Genomic DNA, 13375 nt, shown 5'->3' on the forward strand with positions numbered 1-13375 from the left:
GACATCTTTGCTAAGCAAATACAATCCTATGACAGAGCAAACAGGCAGATACGAGCACTGTGAGCCAGCCAGATGTGATGCTGTAAATGTTTTATATAAGCAATAAGGCACTATTTACACCATATTTACAATACAGCTATACGGGGGAAGACTAAAGGGAAGGGAGGGGAAGAAAGGTAATGGAAATGAAAAAACGAAAAAGGAAAGAAAGGAAAATGAAGGGGAGAGGAAAAGGTAAAAAGGTAATAAAGGAAATGGTAAGAAACGGAAAAGATAAAAATAGGAATAGGGAAGGAAATAGGAAAGGAAAACAGTGGCTTTCTATGTGCCAGCTTTGAAAGCCCAAAGAACCACAGGAGACAGATAAGACACAGGAGGGTTAAAATCCTCTTAACCCTATGAAACTCTCAAACAGAGAGAGAAAACTGTCGGATTAAAGAACAGGGAATGGAAAGAACAGAAGAAGAAATGGGAATGAGAATTTCAAAGCTGGAAAAGCATTATAGGCCACTTCATAGGAGACACACATAAATCTCTAAGGCCAAAGCTAAATACAGTGAAGAAAATAAGTATTTGAACACCCTGCTTTTTTGCAAGTTCTCCCACTTAGAGATAATGGAGGGGTCTGAAATTGCCACCGTAGGTGCATGTCCACTGTGAGAGACATAATCTAACAAAAATCCAGAGATCACAATGTATGATTCTTTAACTTTTTATTTGTATGATACAGCTAATTGAACACCTGTCTATCAGCTAGAATTCTGACCCTCAAAGACCTGTTAGTCTGCCTTTAAAATGTCCACCTCCACTCCATTTATTATCTTACATTAAATGAGGTAGCTGCATAAAGACACCTGTCCACCCCATACAATCAGTAAGAATCCAACTACTAACATGGCCAAGGCCAAAGAGCTGTCCAAAGACACTAGAGACAACATTGTACACCTCCACAAGGCTAGAAAAGGCTAACCTAACCCTAAACTAACCTAATCCTAACCCTACCCCTAACTGCCAAGCAGCTTGGTGAAAAAAGGTCCACTGTTGAAACAATCATTAGAAAATGGAAGAAGCTAAACATGACGGTCAATCTCTCTCAGACTGGGGCTCATGCAAGATCTCACCTTGTGGGGCTCAGTGATCTTAAGAAAGGTGAGAAATCAGCTCAGAACTACATGGGATGAGCTGGCCAATTACCTGAAAAGAGCTGGAACCACTGTTTCCAAGGTTACTTTTGGTAATACACTAAGACTTCATGGTTAAAAATCATGCATGGCACGGAAGGTTCCCCTGCTTAAACCAGCACATGTCCAGGCCCATCTTAAAGGCGCTCTTAGTGAATCTGTGTGATTTCCCTTCTTGTTGACGTTCAAACAAAGCCCACCTGAGAAAATCATTAAGCTTCGTTTGTAGCTAAACTCCTCATATACGCGGCCAATCCCCACTCCCAAATCCTTTTTTGTTGTTTATTGGAACACTTTGTTGTGTTTCGTGGTTTGACCACATTGTTTTTGTTGCAGTTTGCGAAGCCAGGGCTGTCTACAGAGACCACATTTTTTTAAAGTGTGTTCAGAGGACAGGCAGCTAGCAGATAGTGAGGAGATGTTTACTGTATGAAACAAAAATGTTTTATTAACACGCGTGAATTCGCTTAGAGCACCATTAAGTTTGCCAATGACCATTTGTATGAACCAAAGGAGTCATGGGAGAAAGTCATGTGGTCAGATGAGACCAAAATAGAACTTTTTGATCATAATTCCACTAAACGTGTTTGAATGATGAGTAGCATCCCAAGAACACAATCCCTACTGTGAAGCATGGGGCTTGGTAGTATCATGCTTTGGAGGTGTTTTCTGCACATGAGACCGGGCGACTGCACTGTATTAAGGAGAGGAGGATCGGGGCCATGTATTGCGAGATTTTGGGGAACATCCTCCTTCCCTCAGTTAGAGCATTGAAGATGGGTCGAGGCTGGGTCTTCTAACATGACAATGACCTGAAGCACACATCCAGGATAACCAAGGAGTGTCTCTGTAAGAAGCATATCAAGGTTCTGGCATGGCCTAGCCAGTCTCCAGACCTAAACCCAATAGAGATTCTTTGGAGGGAGCTCAACTTCTGTGTTTCTCAGTGACAGGACAGAAACCTGACTGATCTAGAGAAGATCTGTGTGGAGGAGTGGGCCAAAATCCCTCCTGCAGTGTTTTAAGTATGTACCCTTATCCATATATATATTATCTAAAATTTATTCTGAGATTGCTCGACACATCTGTTGGTATTTAGCCATTTTAGCAACAGCTGATAACTGCATCGTTGTTGGTAATGAATTATAAAGCTGCCTGTACTGAGACTGCATTTTACATTTAGAGCAAAGTTTATAATATTCAATTTACTGCTCGATCATAAACACAGATATTCAATAACTAGCTTTCTCTGCCATATATCATACAGTAACATTTAAAAAGAAACGACATGGGCACAAATTGCTGAGGGAATTTAACAAGAATCCCGCTGTCTCGTGAAAATGTCACATCTTTGAAAATTGGTTTGGTGAGGCCAATGACAAATACGAATTTCAGAAATGAGCCACAGCAGGATTCATGTTTTCATAAGCACCGCTTTTAGTGTGTGTGTGTGTGCACGTGTGTGCACGTGTGTGTGAGTGCAGTATATTAGCCATCATAAGAGCCACATAACTCCATTATAATGCCACTCAGGGATAAACGCATTATCCAGACCAACAGACAAGATCGCCAAGTGACCGCCGCGTCTCCACGGCAACAGGATCACTTTGCAGTGATTGTGTGTGGAATCTAAAGTGTGTGAGACACCGAGAAAAATACTCGAACAGCAAAGTGATGCATACAAGCAAAAGTCTATCAGGAAGAGAGAAACGGAAAAGGATCCGACCTGATATTTGAGCAACGTTCACGTAAACGCACCTCAAACAAATCGGGCTTTTGTTTAATTCGGATGTGCATGAGGGGCAAACAAATAACTTTCAAATCCAGAGCTGAATGCATAATGACTATCCCAGAGGCGATCAGATAGAAAAAAGAAATGAGAGAGAGAGAGAGAGAGAGAGAGAGAGAGAGACAGGATGAGAGATTAGGAAGGAGAGATGCAGGATGAAAGCTTTCATATATCAGTACCAAAATACCATAAAATCTCATGACAGATGGTAAAAGGTGCACCAAAGCTCCTGTGCGGTACAGTCGGTGTTGTGTTTGTAAACAATCGCGGGTTATGACATATCCGAGCGTATGCTGGTCTGCATTGTTGTTGTTTTCATTGGCATGTTGTATTTTATGACTTTAAACTGAACTCTCGAGACAAACTGCATCTAAAACAACAGTAATGTCTCAACAAAAGTAAGTCAGCACAGAGGACATGGTAATTTGGTGAATGGTAAACCGTATTAAACAACTTTGTTGAAGAAATGTTGCCGATAACTTTTACGTTACGCGTTTGCCTTCACTAAACCCTTCTCAGTTCTTACACAGCATCATACCGGTAAATTACTGGTAATCGTACAATTTCTCCTACTGGTAAATTGCAAAGACTTTTAAAAAGGCCCTGTTCACACATGATTTCTTAATGGTAAATTACCTGCAATTTACCAGTGAAGAATGTATGTGTAAAAGCAGCTACTGTTTTTTGTGATTTAATCAGTAGGGGTGTGCGGGGCAAAAACTAACCAATGGGGTAACGTTTGCACTTCTGCCACGTTTGGTGTAATTGTCCAAGAATGGTAAGTACTAGAAACAAACTTCAAATGTTCATTTGTAGCAGAGATGTGTGTGTTGCTTGTGTAAAATATAATTATAATATAATATAATTAATCAAACTTAAATATTTTTTGAATGATTGAGCCAAAACCAAAAAGCGTTTTTGCCCCACTCTCCCCTACATTCACTAAATAAAAACATGGAAATCCTGGTGATTGCAGCAGCAACATTGCTAAATTGTTATTGCTAAAGGATATTTAAATGTTGTGCATTTTAACCAGCATCTCTTTCTCTTTATGTGAAATATAATTACTTTTTTTTCTAAAGACATCGTAAACGTGATCATGTCAACTCACCTGAGCTCCTTTGGATCGAATACCAGTTTGAGATCATTGACAATAGTGGGGAGATATTTCAGTGCCGTACCCTAGAATAAATTCAAAAGATAATATATTAGCACAATCACCAATGAACATATTACAAAGAAGCATAATATAACCTGCAAATAATAATGAGGTATAATATTGATTAGTCAGCATAAAAACGTGTGTTAAGTGATGATGAACTATGTTGTTTATACAATAATGTGTAAACAACTAATTGGCAATGTTCGCAGTAATCTATTTCAGCTTAGACCAAATCTAGCTATGATGAACAGCAACATACTGGGCTCATGGAGCGTAAACACCAAAAACGAATTCAAAGATTTTGCGTTAGTACATTACATAAAATGCAAAGACGCAAATTGGACGGTGTGATTGACGCAAAAACGTGAAAAAATTGAAAATATTCAACTCAAGTGAAAAATTCACATTACACAAAGTTAAATCTCGCGAGTAATCTAGAGCAAGGAATGTGATGTTTCCCATTTAGTGTGTACGCAGCCCTTTCCCTGACAGCATTTTTTTTTTAAGTTGCCAGCGCAAGAATGTTTTATGATTTTCACAAAATGTTGCCTTCCAGAAAATGTTCTTCTTTACATATATAAACATACAAAATGACCCTCTGCTTTTAAACACCTCTCAAACATAGGTAAGTTTCTTCAAAAATACAACATTTAAACAAAAAGCTGAGATAATTGCATTTTTGTGAAGGACTTTTGATTGAGATCAGATTCAGAGCGATGATCAAAACATACACAGAGTATTTTAGTGCTGCCTCACGATTAGTCGCGACTTATAAAAGTTTTTGTTTACATAATAAATGTGTGTGTACTGTGTATAATAATTATGTGTATATAAATACACACACATAAATGTATAATTTTAAGAAAAATTGGCCTAAGGGGATGCTTCCGGGTTTCATAAGTTGGGTAAGAGCACCACCTGGTGGATAATAGCGGAAATACGGATTGCCAGAAAAACTCGTCTTTAGCAGGGAAGTGTTTTCTCTTAATTGACGAATTAACTCGTCAATGGCTGGGAAAGATATAAAACACGCGCAATCATTTAAAGATGAGCCTCATGTAAAGCGGACTCTGTTGACATAAAGAAACAATATAGCCAATAATTCTATAATATCCACACCACACCGACCAATAACCTGAGAGCACATAACAACAGCGCAGAGAGAGCCTGCATATTCAATTCTGTCCGCCTTTCATCAAATCCACAGCATCCATTAATGTTCCTTCTCCTCCATTAGTGCCTCGTGCACCCACCTGTCTCAACTCCTACAGGTCTCCTCTATTCTCAAATCAAAAGTCCAGACACACTGCACTTTCTTGTGATTTAAAAATACTATTTGCTGAAAGACTTGATGAAAGACAAATACAACTCGCTGTTGGACTGGGAATGTGAAGCAAAATCAGCCTGCAAATGCTAAAAAAGTTCACAGAAAGAAAGTTCACACTGACATTTTCTATCAATTCCTTTCACCAAGATTACTCTCAGGACCACACACAGCGTTAAACACAACATCCAGAAATGTAATAGAAATCTGGCTAGCACTACTTGCTCTCATCTGAGTACTGGTCACCAAAAGGTCTTTTTATTTTTTTAACTTATTTAAGATATTTTTGGTAAAGCAATTAATCTGTCTAATGCAGCTGAAGATGTAATCACACCTGTCAATCACAGATGTCACACCTGTCCATCTGGACTTTAAACTCATCGCACACAAACACAGAGAAAAGCCAACATACCCTAAATATTTACTTCATCTTAGATGTTGTGTTTCACATATGGATCATTATTAATAGAAACACAAACGGTGTCTGCGGTCTGGTACACAGCAGCCGGCCAGCCGTAAAGCTTTACACTTGCTCTTGACCTGTTCTTGTCCTTGATGTTTCTTATTAGTTCTCCTCAGCTGTCGTGACCAATGTTTTATTTGTGGAGGGGAAATTATGCTATCAGACATGTGACCTAATCTTGGACTCAGCCAAAACTATTTTTGTTGGTCATATCAAACAAACGTTCCAGAAATGTGGTAACCCGTACCCTGCAACAACCAAAAGTGAATTTATCATCCTTATCACCCATCGCTTCCCTTTGGGGTTTACAAAACTTCTTGAAACAAGTCACGCAGCTGCTTATTAAAGTTACACATTGGCATTAAGCTGCTAAATGACTCTTTTATTCCAGTCACACATGAAAACGTGGGAGTCGTGAGATTTAAAAGTGGCTGCATTTTATTTGATCTTTATCATCACGTCAAATTCCGATGCACTTTGAAATCATTTAAAGAATAACGTGTCAGAAAAGCTGTGAACCTCGCGTCAACAGAGGCGTCGAGGAGTGATGGATGGGTTATGATGTTTTCCATTTGATAAATTCTCTCTCCAGCAGGCCACGTACATTTTGATTTAACTTAAAGAGTAAGCGAGGAAATGAGGTCTCGCGGTTCAAGTGTTTACAAAAAAGAGCTCACATTTGACGACGCACCTCACGTTTGATTTGATGGGCACTGGTATTGCACCACGTAAGGATAATCATGACTTACAGAAAGCTTGAGATGGTGCCAGAAGAGCACAGGTGGTACACATCAATGGAGAAAGCTTTTATGGTAAAAAAGCTTTTATGGTATGTCACAGGCATAGTATAAAAGTCAGAAAATAAGCATTCATCATATGTTCAGATAACTGGCAGTAGATTTGTTAACAGCGTCTCTAAGAGAAAAATGAGTGACCGTGTCCTTTCCGAAAAGACATAGTTCACCAAAAATGGCTTATTTTGCAAAACTGTTTTCTGTTAAACACAATTTATGAAACCGAATGGATTGGAGCTGTGAACATCCAGAATAAAGACCTGGATATGCTTCACTTTTTATACACGAGGGTCACAGTACAGTACAAATGGTGCAAATTTTGACATCAGAATATTCTGGGCGTACCATACACGCACCACCAGCTTTTTGCAATGTAAATGCCTACAGGAATGTGCAGTATTGCAAATTGTCGCAATGCACATGTGTCAAACGTCTGTGTTTGCATAAAGGGGGTCACATTCGGGGAAAAAGCGCCATGCCGTGTCGTGTGTAGGACAACTTGCAGGTATCGCACACCAGACGTTCACATTCAATAGCGCAAGCTTTGTCAGACAGAGTCTACTTTCAGATGCAAAATATGCGTTAGCAACCTATGTTACTCGATAACAATTTGGGATGCTATTTAATGTCAAACTATGTGGTGTGGCAGGGATCTGAGAAGCGTCCACTGTCACAGCGGACAGCCGCCGTTTGACGCCGTTGGTGTGTGTAAGACACATAGAAAATAACGCATTCAATTTTTAGACACTTGGTGTGACGCGCGGTCGTGCTTCTCGCCAAGTGTGTGACCTCCTTAAGAACGATACTTTGAGAAAAAGTATCGTAAAAGTGGTCTAAACGATTCTCATTTCAACAGTAAATGAACATTTTATGTTTCAAGGCAGAAAGACAAAAGAAATTGTCATTTTGGAGTGAAGTGTTCCTTTAACAAGATCAATTTTTAATTTACTGACAAAACCATTCAGATCTTAACAGCAAACCTGCGGGACTGCCGGCAGACTCACAAATCCTCTGGAGGATGTGATCTTTTGTGTGTGTTACATGAGAGGTGTGTTAACACAGAAAGAAAGTGACAGGACGGGTCAAGGACATTGACAAACGAAGACAAATGGAGGAGGGGCAAATGAAATTGATTGAAAGAAGCAGATCTAGAATATACCTTGAGGAGAAGCTAAAGATGACGAAGCAGCCACAGTGGAGAGAGAGAAAGAGAGAGGAAGAGAGAGAGATACACATTCACAGAGATAAAAACACACTTCAGAAGACAGAAAGAAAGAAAGTTCAGGGCATTGAGTTTTGTTCTTCTTTAAAAACAAAAACAAAGCTTTTTTCTCAGAAAATCCTCAGATGTGGAGAACATTCAGATACAAGTCAGCCCAACCCTGAAACATCACCCTGCTGTTCTCAATTTCAGACTGTCAGGTTGAATTTTTAAAAAAATATCCTGGTCATTCTTTTTCATATATTAAAATGAAGAGGGTATGAACCCTGTCCAATTTAGAAGCACAACAGAAACCAAATGTCTTGCAATGCTTCTGGAGTTGCAGTATTGTGAGAAGGGACAGAAGCCATCAAATAATGTAAGACGGTTTTTAATATACACCGCACTAAAATACACTGCAAAAAGTGACTTTCTTACTTAGTATTTTTGTCTTATTTTAAGTACAAATATATACAAATTCTTAAATCAGGAGGTATTTTCTTGATGAGCAAAATTACCTACGAAAATAAGTCTAGTTTTTTAGACAAAATATATCAAATTACACTGAATTTGTGCATAAACAAGCAAAAAAAAAATCAAACACTCAATTCAAGAAAAATTCAAGAAAAAAATATTTTTCAAGGGTTTTTTTTTTTGCTTGTTTTATGCACAAATTCACTTAAATTAGATATATTTTGTTTAAGCGAATTTGCTTAAAACAAGCAAAAAAAAACTTAATATTTTTTTCTTGAATTTTCTAAGAATGGAGTAAGAATTTTTATTTTTTATTTTTCTTGAATAAGTTGTTTAACACTTTCCCCGCCATTGACGAGTTATTTCGTGAACTAAGAAAACATTTATATGAAAAACGTGATGAGTTTTTATGTTAATCTGTAATACCGCAATAATCCACTAGATGGATTTTTTAAAAAATGAAGCAAAAATTATTTACTAATTAAAAATTCTGTTTATCTTTTGATAACTGTTCTGAATCTGATCTCTAACAAAATTCCTTTACAATAATGCAATTATTTTAACTTTTTGCAAAAAAAAAATTGCTTAAGAAAAATACCCATATTTAAGAGTTTATAAGCAGAGAAAAAATATAGATAGGATAAAATGTTTTTTTTCTTGTTGTTGTGTTTGTTTGTTTGAAAGCAGAGGGTCGTTTCTTTCATTTTATATATTTGTATGTTTAAATATTTTTAAAAGAAAATTTTGTGAGAAAAAAAGGCATTTTGTGAAACTTTTGTGAAAATCACGAAAAAATGCTGGTGGCCAAATGGGGTAGCCGTAGCAAAAAATCTTCAAGAAAAAATCGCTTACCCCATTGGCAGATTTTTTTGCTTGTTCTATGCACAAAATCACCTAAACTCGATATATCTGGTCCAAAAACAAGACTTATTTTCCTGGGTAATTTTGCTCATCAAGAAGAAGCATCTCAATTTAAGAATTTTTTTATATTTCCACTGAAAACAAGACAAAAATACTCAGATTTTTTCTTGAAAATCATTTTTTTGCAGTGTAGATTTTAGACAAAAAAAGATCAAATTTAAGTAAATTTGTGCTTAAAACCAGCAAAAAATATCTACCAATGGGGTAAGAACATTTTTCTTACATTTTTCTTGAATAAGGTGTTTAACACTTTCCCCGCCATTGACAAGTTATCTTGTCAATTAAGACAAAAATTTGCATGAAAAACATGTGTTTTTATGGTAATCTGTAATACTGCGATAATACACTAGATAGCATAAGAATTATTAGATATTTGTACTTAAATCAAGACAAAAAAACTAAATAAGAAGGTCATTTTTTGCAGTGTACAAGTTGGCTAATTCGTATTAATTCGTACAAATTGATTATGATTATCATAAAAAACCACCCCTAACCTCGTCCCAAACCCCAACTTCATAGGGGCAAAAGAAATCTGCAAAAAGAAGTAAGAATTTGGTTGTGCGAATTAATACAAATTACCCACCTCGTAAAATATGTACGAATTCCCATTGGCCAAAAAAACCCTTAGTTGTATCTGAATGGGGTTTTGTTGTACCTGCCTAAATCTCATCAAAAAGAAAATTTTGGATTGGACTCACCTTCACCCCTCCTGAACTGTCTGCATTGCTGTTCATCATGGCATTAAACGAGGCAAACAGGCTCCTGAGGGACTCCATGAAGTCACTTTCACCTTTATTCTCATACAGCCTGAGGGAAACAGACACACACACGTGCACACAGATGATCATTTCATCTTCATCATCAGAGGAAACAGACCGGTGAGCATGTGTTTGCTATGCTAATGCGTGACATCAAACCGACCCAAGCCGTACAAAACCACATCAAAAACAATGCAACCGACTCCACACACGTCCACCTGTTCACTGGCGCTCATGAAACGGCTCTTCATTACAGTCTGATCAGATTGATGAATTGCTCTGTAATTTAGTTTGAAGGGCAGAGAGTCGACGGGCCGCTCTCAGCATCTCCAAACAAACATACGGCGAATTCCTGCTTTCGCTCGTTTATTAAACGCTCACCCGGCCGCCTTCGCTGATGTGATTAGCGCCGTCTGATTTTCTCTGCTCTGGTTACCGGGAGGTCAAAAATCTTCAAGCGTATCCATCCTGAGTGTTTACGTAAGAATGGCACTCCTACAAACACACCATGGGCTAATGGACTATCAACAGGCTGAAATACACTTCACTGTTAAGTCAAACCCAAATCGCTTTAAGATGCTAACAACGGATGACATCTACGGTTTTAATCAATGCTGAAGTATGTAAACGTAAAAAAGTATGCGTGTTAAAAAAGAAACAAATGAATCCAGAAAGCAAAAACCGAGTTAAATTGAGAATAGCGCTTCAACTATACGGTTTCATGCAGTGAGTAACATGATGCAAAGTAATTTGAAAGGGCCTAAACGTTCATTTCCTTAAGCGCAACACAGTAGCTTTCACAAAACATTTCATAGTACAAAAAATCCTTGGCAAATAATCATTAAAGAAATAGTTCATCCAAATATGAAAATTTACTCGTAACACACAAAATACATATCAGTGCTATACGTTTGAATATGGCAGTATGACGACGACATTGATTGGGTCTTGCACGTCTCGTGATGAAACATTGTGATGTGACAAGACACACAAAAACAAATAAGATTTTTTGTGTTATCAACATGGCCCACATTCAAATCTAGCATGTCGATCTGTACATTTCAAGGCATATGGTGACATTGACAGCTAAACAAGCTCAAAATATTATTTTTTAATACAAACTTATTTTTTGTTTCAGAAGACATGTGTGACCCTGTCTGTGAAGTTCAGGTTAAAGAGATTTAAAGCATTAAAGGCGAGGTGCATGATTTAAAAAAAAAAAAACTTTGGAAATGGGAGTTGGGCCGAGTACCACACTGCAATAAATGACTTTCTTACTTAGTATTTTTGTCTTGTTTTCAGTAAAAAAATATCCAAAAAATCTTAAATTAAGATGCTTTTTCTTAATGAGCAAAATGACGCAAAAAAATAAGTCTAGTTTTTAGACCAAAAAAATCTCATTTAAAAGATTTTTGTGGATAAAACAAGCAAAAAAAATCTGCCAATGGGATAAGCATATTTTTCTTGAAAATGTTTCTTTTTTTTTTTTTTTTTTTTTTTGATATTTTTTGTCTAAAAACTTAATCTTGATTTTAGAACTTTTAGATAACTTTTTAGCAGTACTGCGCAAAGATTAATTGCGATTAATCGCATACAAAATAAAAGTGCTTTTTTGCATAATATATGTGTGTGTACTGTGTCTAATTATTATGTATATTTAACCACACACACATACATATATTCATTTCAGATTTTTTTTACATTTATATATCAATTCTTTTAATTTATATATAATATAGAATATATAAAAATATAAATAAATATACATACACATATAAATGTTTCTTAAAGACACATGAATGTGTGTGTATTTATATATAAATAATAATTACACACAGCACACACTCACAAATTATACCTAAAATCACTTTTATTTTGTGTGCGATTAATCTTTGCCCAGCACTACTTTTTAGTAAGGAAGTAATTTTTTGTCTAGAAGGGGGAAAAGTCTTCTGCATGTGCGGTGCAGAAAATGACAGAGGCATGAGCGTTTGCTGTCTAGTGTTGCCAGATCTTGCACGCAAAATACAGCGACAAAGAAAAATTCAATAATAAACTGAAATAAATACAAATTCTTTACCTCAAAGATCAAAATATTGGGACCGGCAGCTTCTCACTTTAACACCACAAAAAACTTCATGAGCCAAACAGCCACAACGGTATGCAAGGACAAAAAAACAAGAGGACCTGGCAACACTGCAAGACAGCGCTGAGAGAAGCAACCTTACAAACAAAAGCCAAGGCGGTGCAAAACATTTTATTGTTTATTGCAAAACATAACGCTGTTTTATTATTTTGGTCAAAGCTGTGAATGATAAACACGCGAGACGCCAAAATGTTGCTATGGTTACCTCTGTGTCAATCATCGCATTTTCAAAAGTGCGACTAGTTTCATACACACATGGAACCATATTTAGGGGATTCAGTCCTGCATTTAAATGCAGATGTCACTCATAAATGTTGCAGTGTGTACGGGACCATTTACACCAAATGTTCACCAAATGCATGTTATTTAGGACACATTTATGTAGAAAACACTCTAAAAATGACGTTGGACACCCTCATTAGATAACGTGATTGCATTTTAATATAAAATTATTTATTTGTATTGAACTAATAAAAGTCATATACATACGGCAGGGGTCTTCAACGTGATGCCCGCGGGCACCAGATAGCCTGCACAGAGCCTGTGAGGTGCTCCCCAAAGCACATTCTATTAATAGTCTCAATTGCAATATTTATTTATTATATATTTTTTATATTAGCTTAGCTTGGTTTACGTATGGTAACATTTTAAACAATTTTAAAACATATCAACAAATAAAATAAAAAAGATTTGAGTAGACTATTTTAAAAAGTGGCCCTCCAGACTGTTTTATCCATTGTGGTAACCCTTCCTCATAAAAAGGTTGGAGACCCCTGACATACGGTAATGTGTGAGGATAAGTAAATCTACAGAATTTTTATATTTGGTTGAACTATTCCTTTAACTTTATGACAAGTACTAACTTTATTAAGGCGACACGCAAATCAGAATGTGACGTGTGCGGTCGGGTTAGATATGAACACTTGCGGTGGGTTTGCTCTGTCAGCAAGGACAAAGTCAATCGGATCGGACCGTCCTCATTAGTGTCTCTCACAGCGGTGATCGCGTGGGTTCAGGTTGTTAAAGCAGTCAGAAGTTCCTCTTGAGAAGCGCTTGAGGGACTCGTCATACTTCACCTGAAGACAACAAGCTAATCACTGCTGCTGAACTTCATTTAGACCCATTCATTACTCAACATGTCCACGGTCCACTTAAATCAACA

At 37.1% G+C, this 13375-nt stretch overlaps 1 protein-coding gene across 2 annotated transcripts in view; it reads right to left on the minus strand.

Moving 5' to 3' along the window:
• The window catches only part of dock1 (dedicator of cytokinesis 1), a 333542-nt gene that overhangs the window by 213374 nt on the left and 106793 nt on the right, over positions 1-13375 (minus strand). For both annotated transcript variants that reach the window (XM_073867188.1, XM_073867187.1), the window contains exons 23-24: positions 10008-10116; positions 4082-4152 (exon numbers count right to left, since the gene is read on the minus strand). In XM_073867188.1, the coding sequence (XP_073723289.1) occupies positions 4082-4152; positions 10008-10116 (180 nt within the window). The remainder of the gene's footprint in view (positions 1-4081; positions 4153-10007; positions 10117-13375) is intronic.

This window comes from Misgurnus anguillicaudatus, chromosome 4, assembly GCF_027580225.2.
Source record: "Misgurnus anguillicaudatus chromosome 4, ASM2758022v2, whole genome shotgun sequence".
Classification (NCBI taxonomy): domain Eukaryota; kingdom Metazoa; phylum Chordata; class Actinopteri; order Cypriniformes; family Cobitidae; genus Misgurnus; species Misgurnus anguillicaudatus.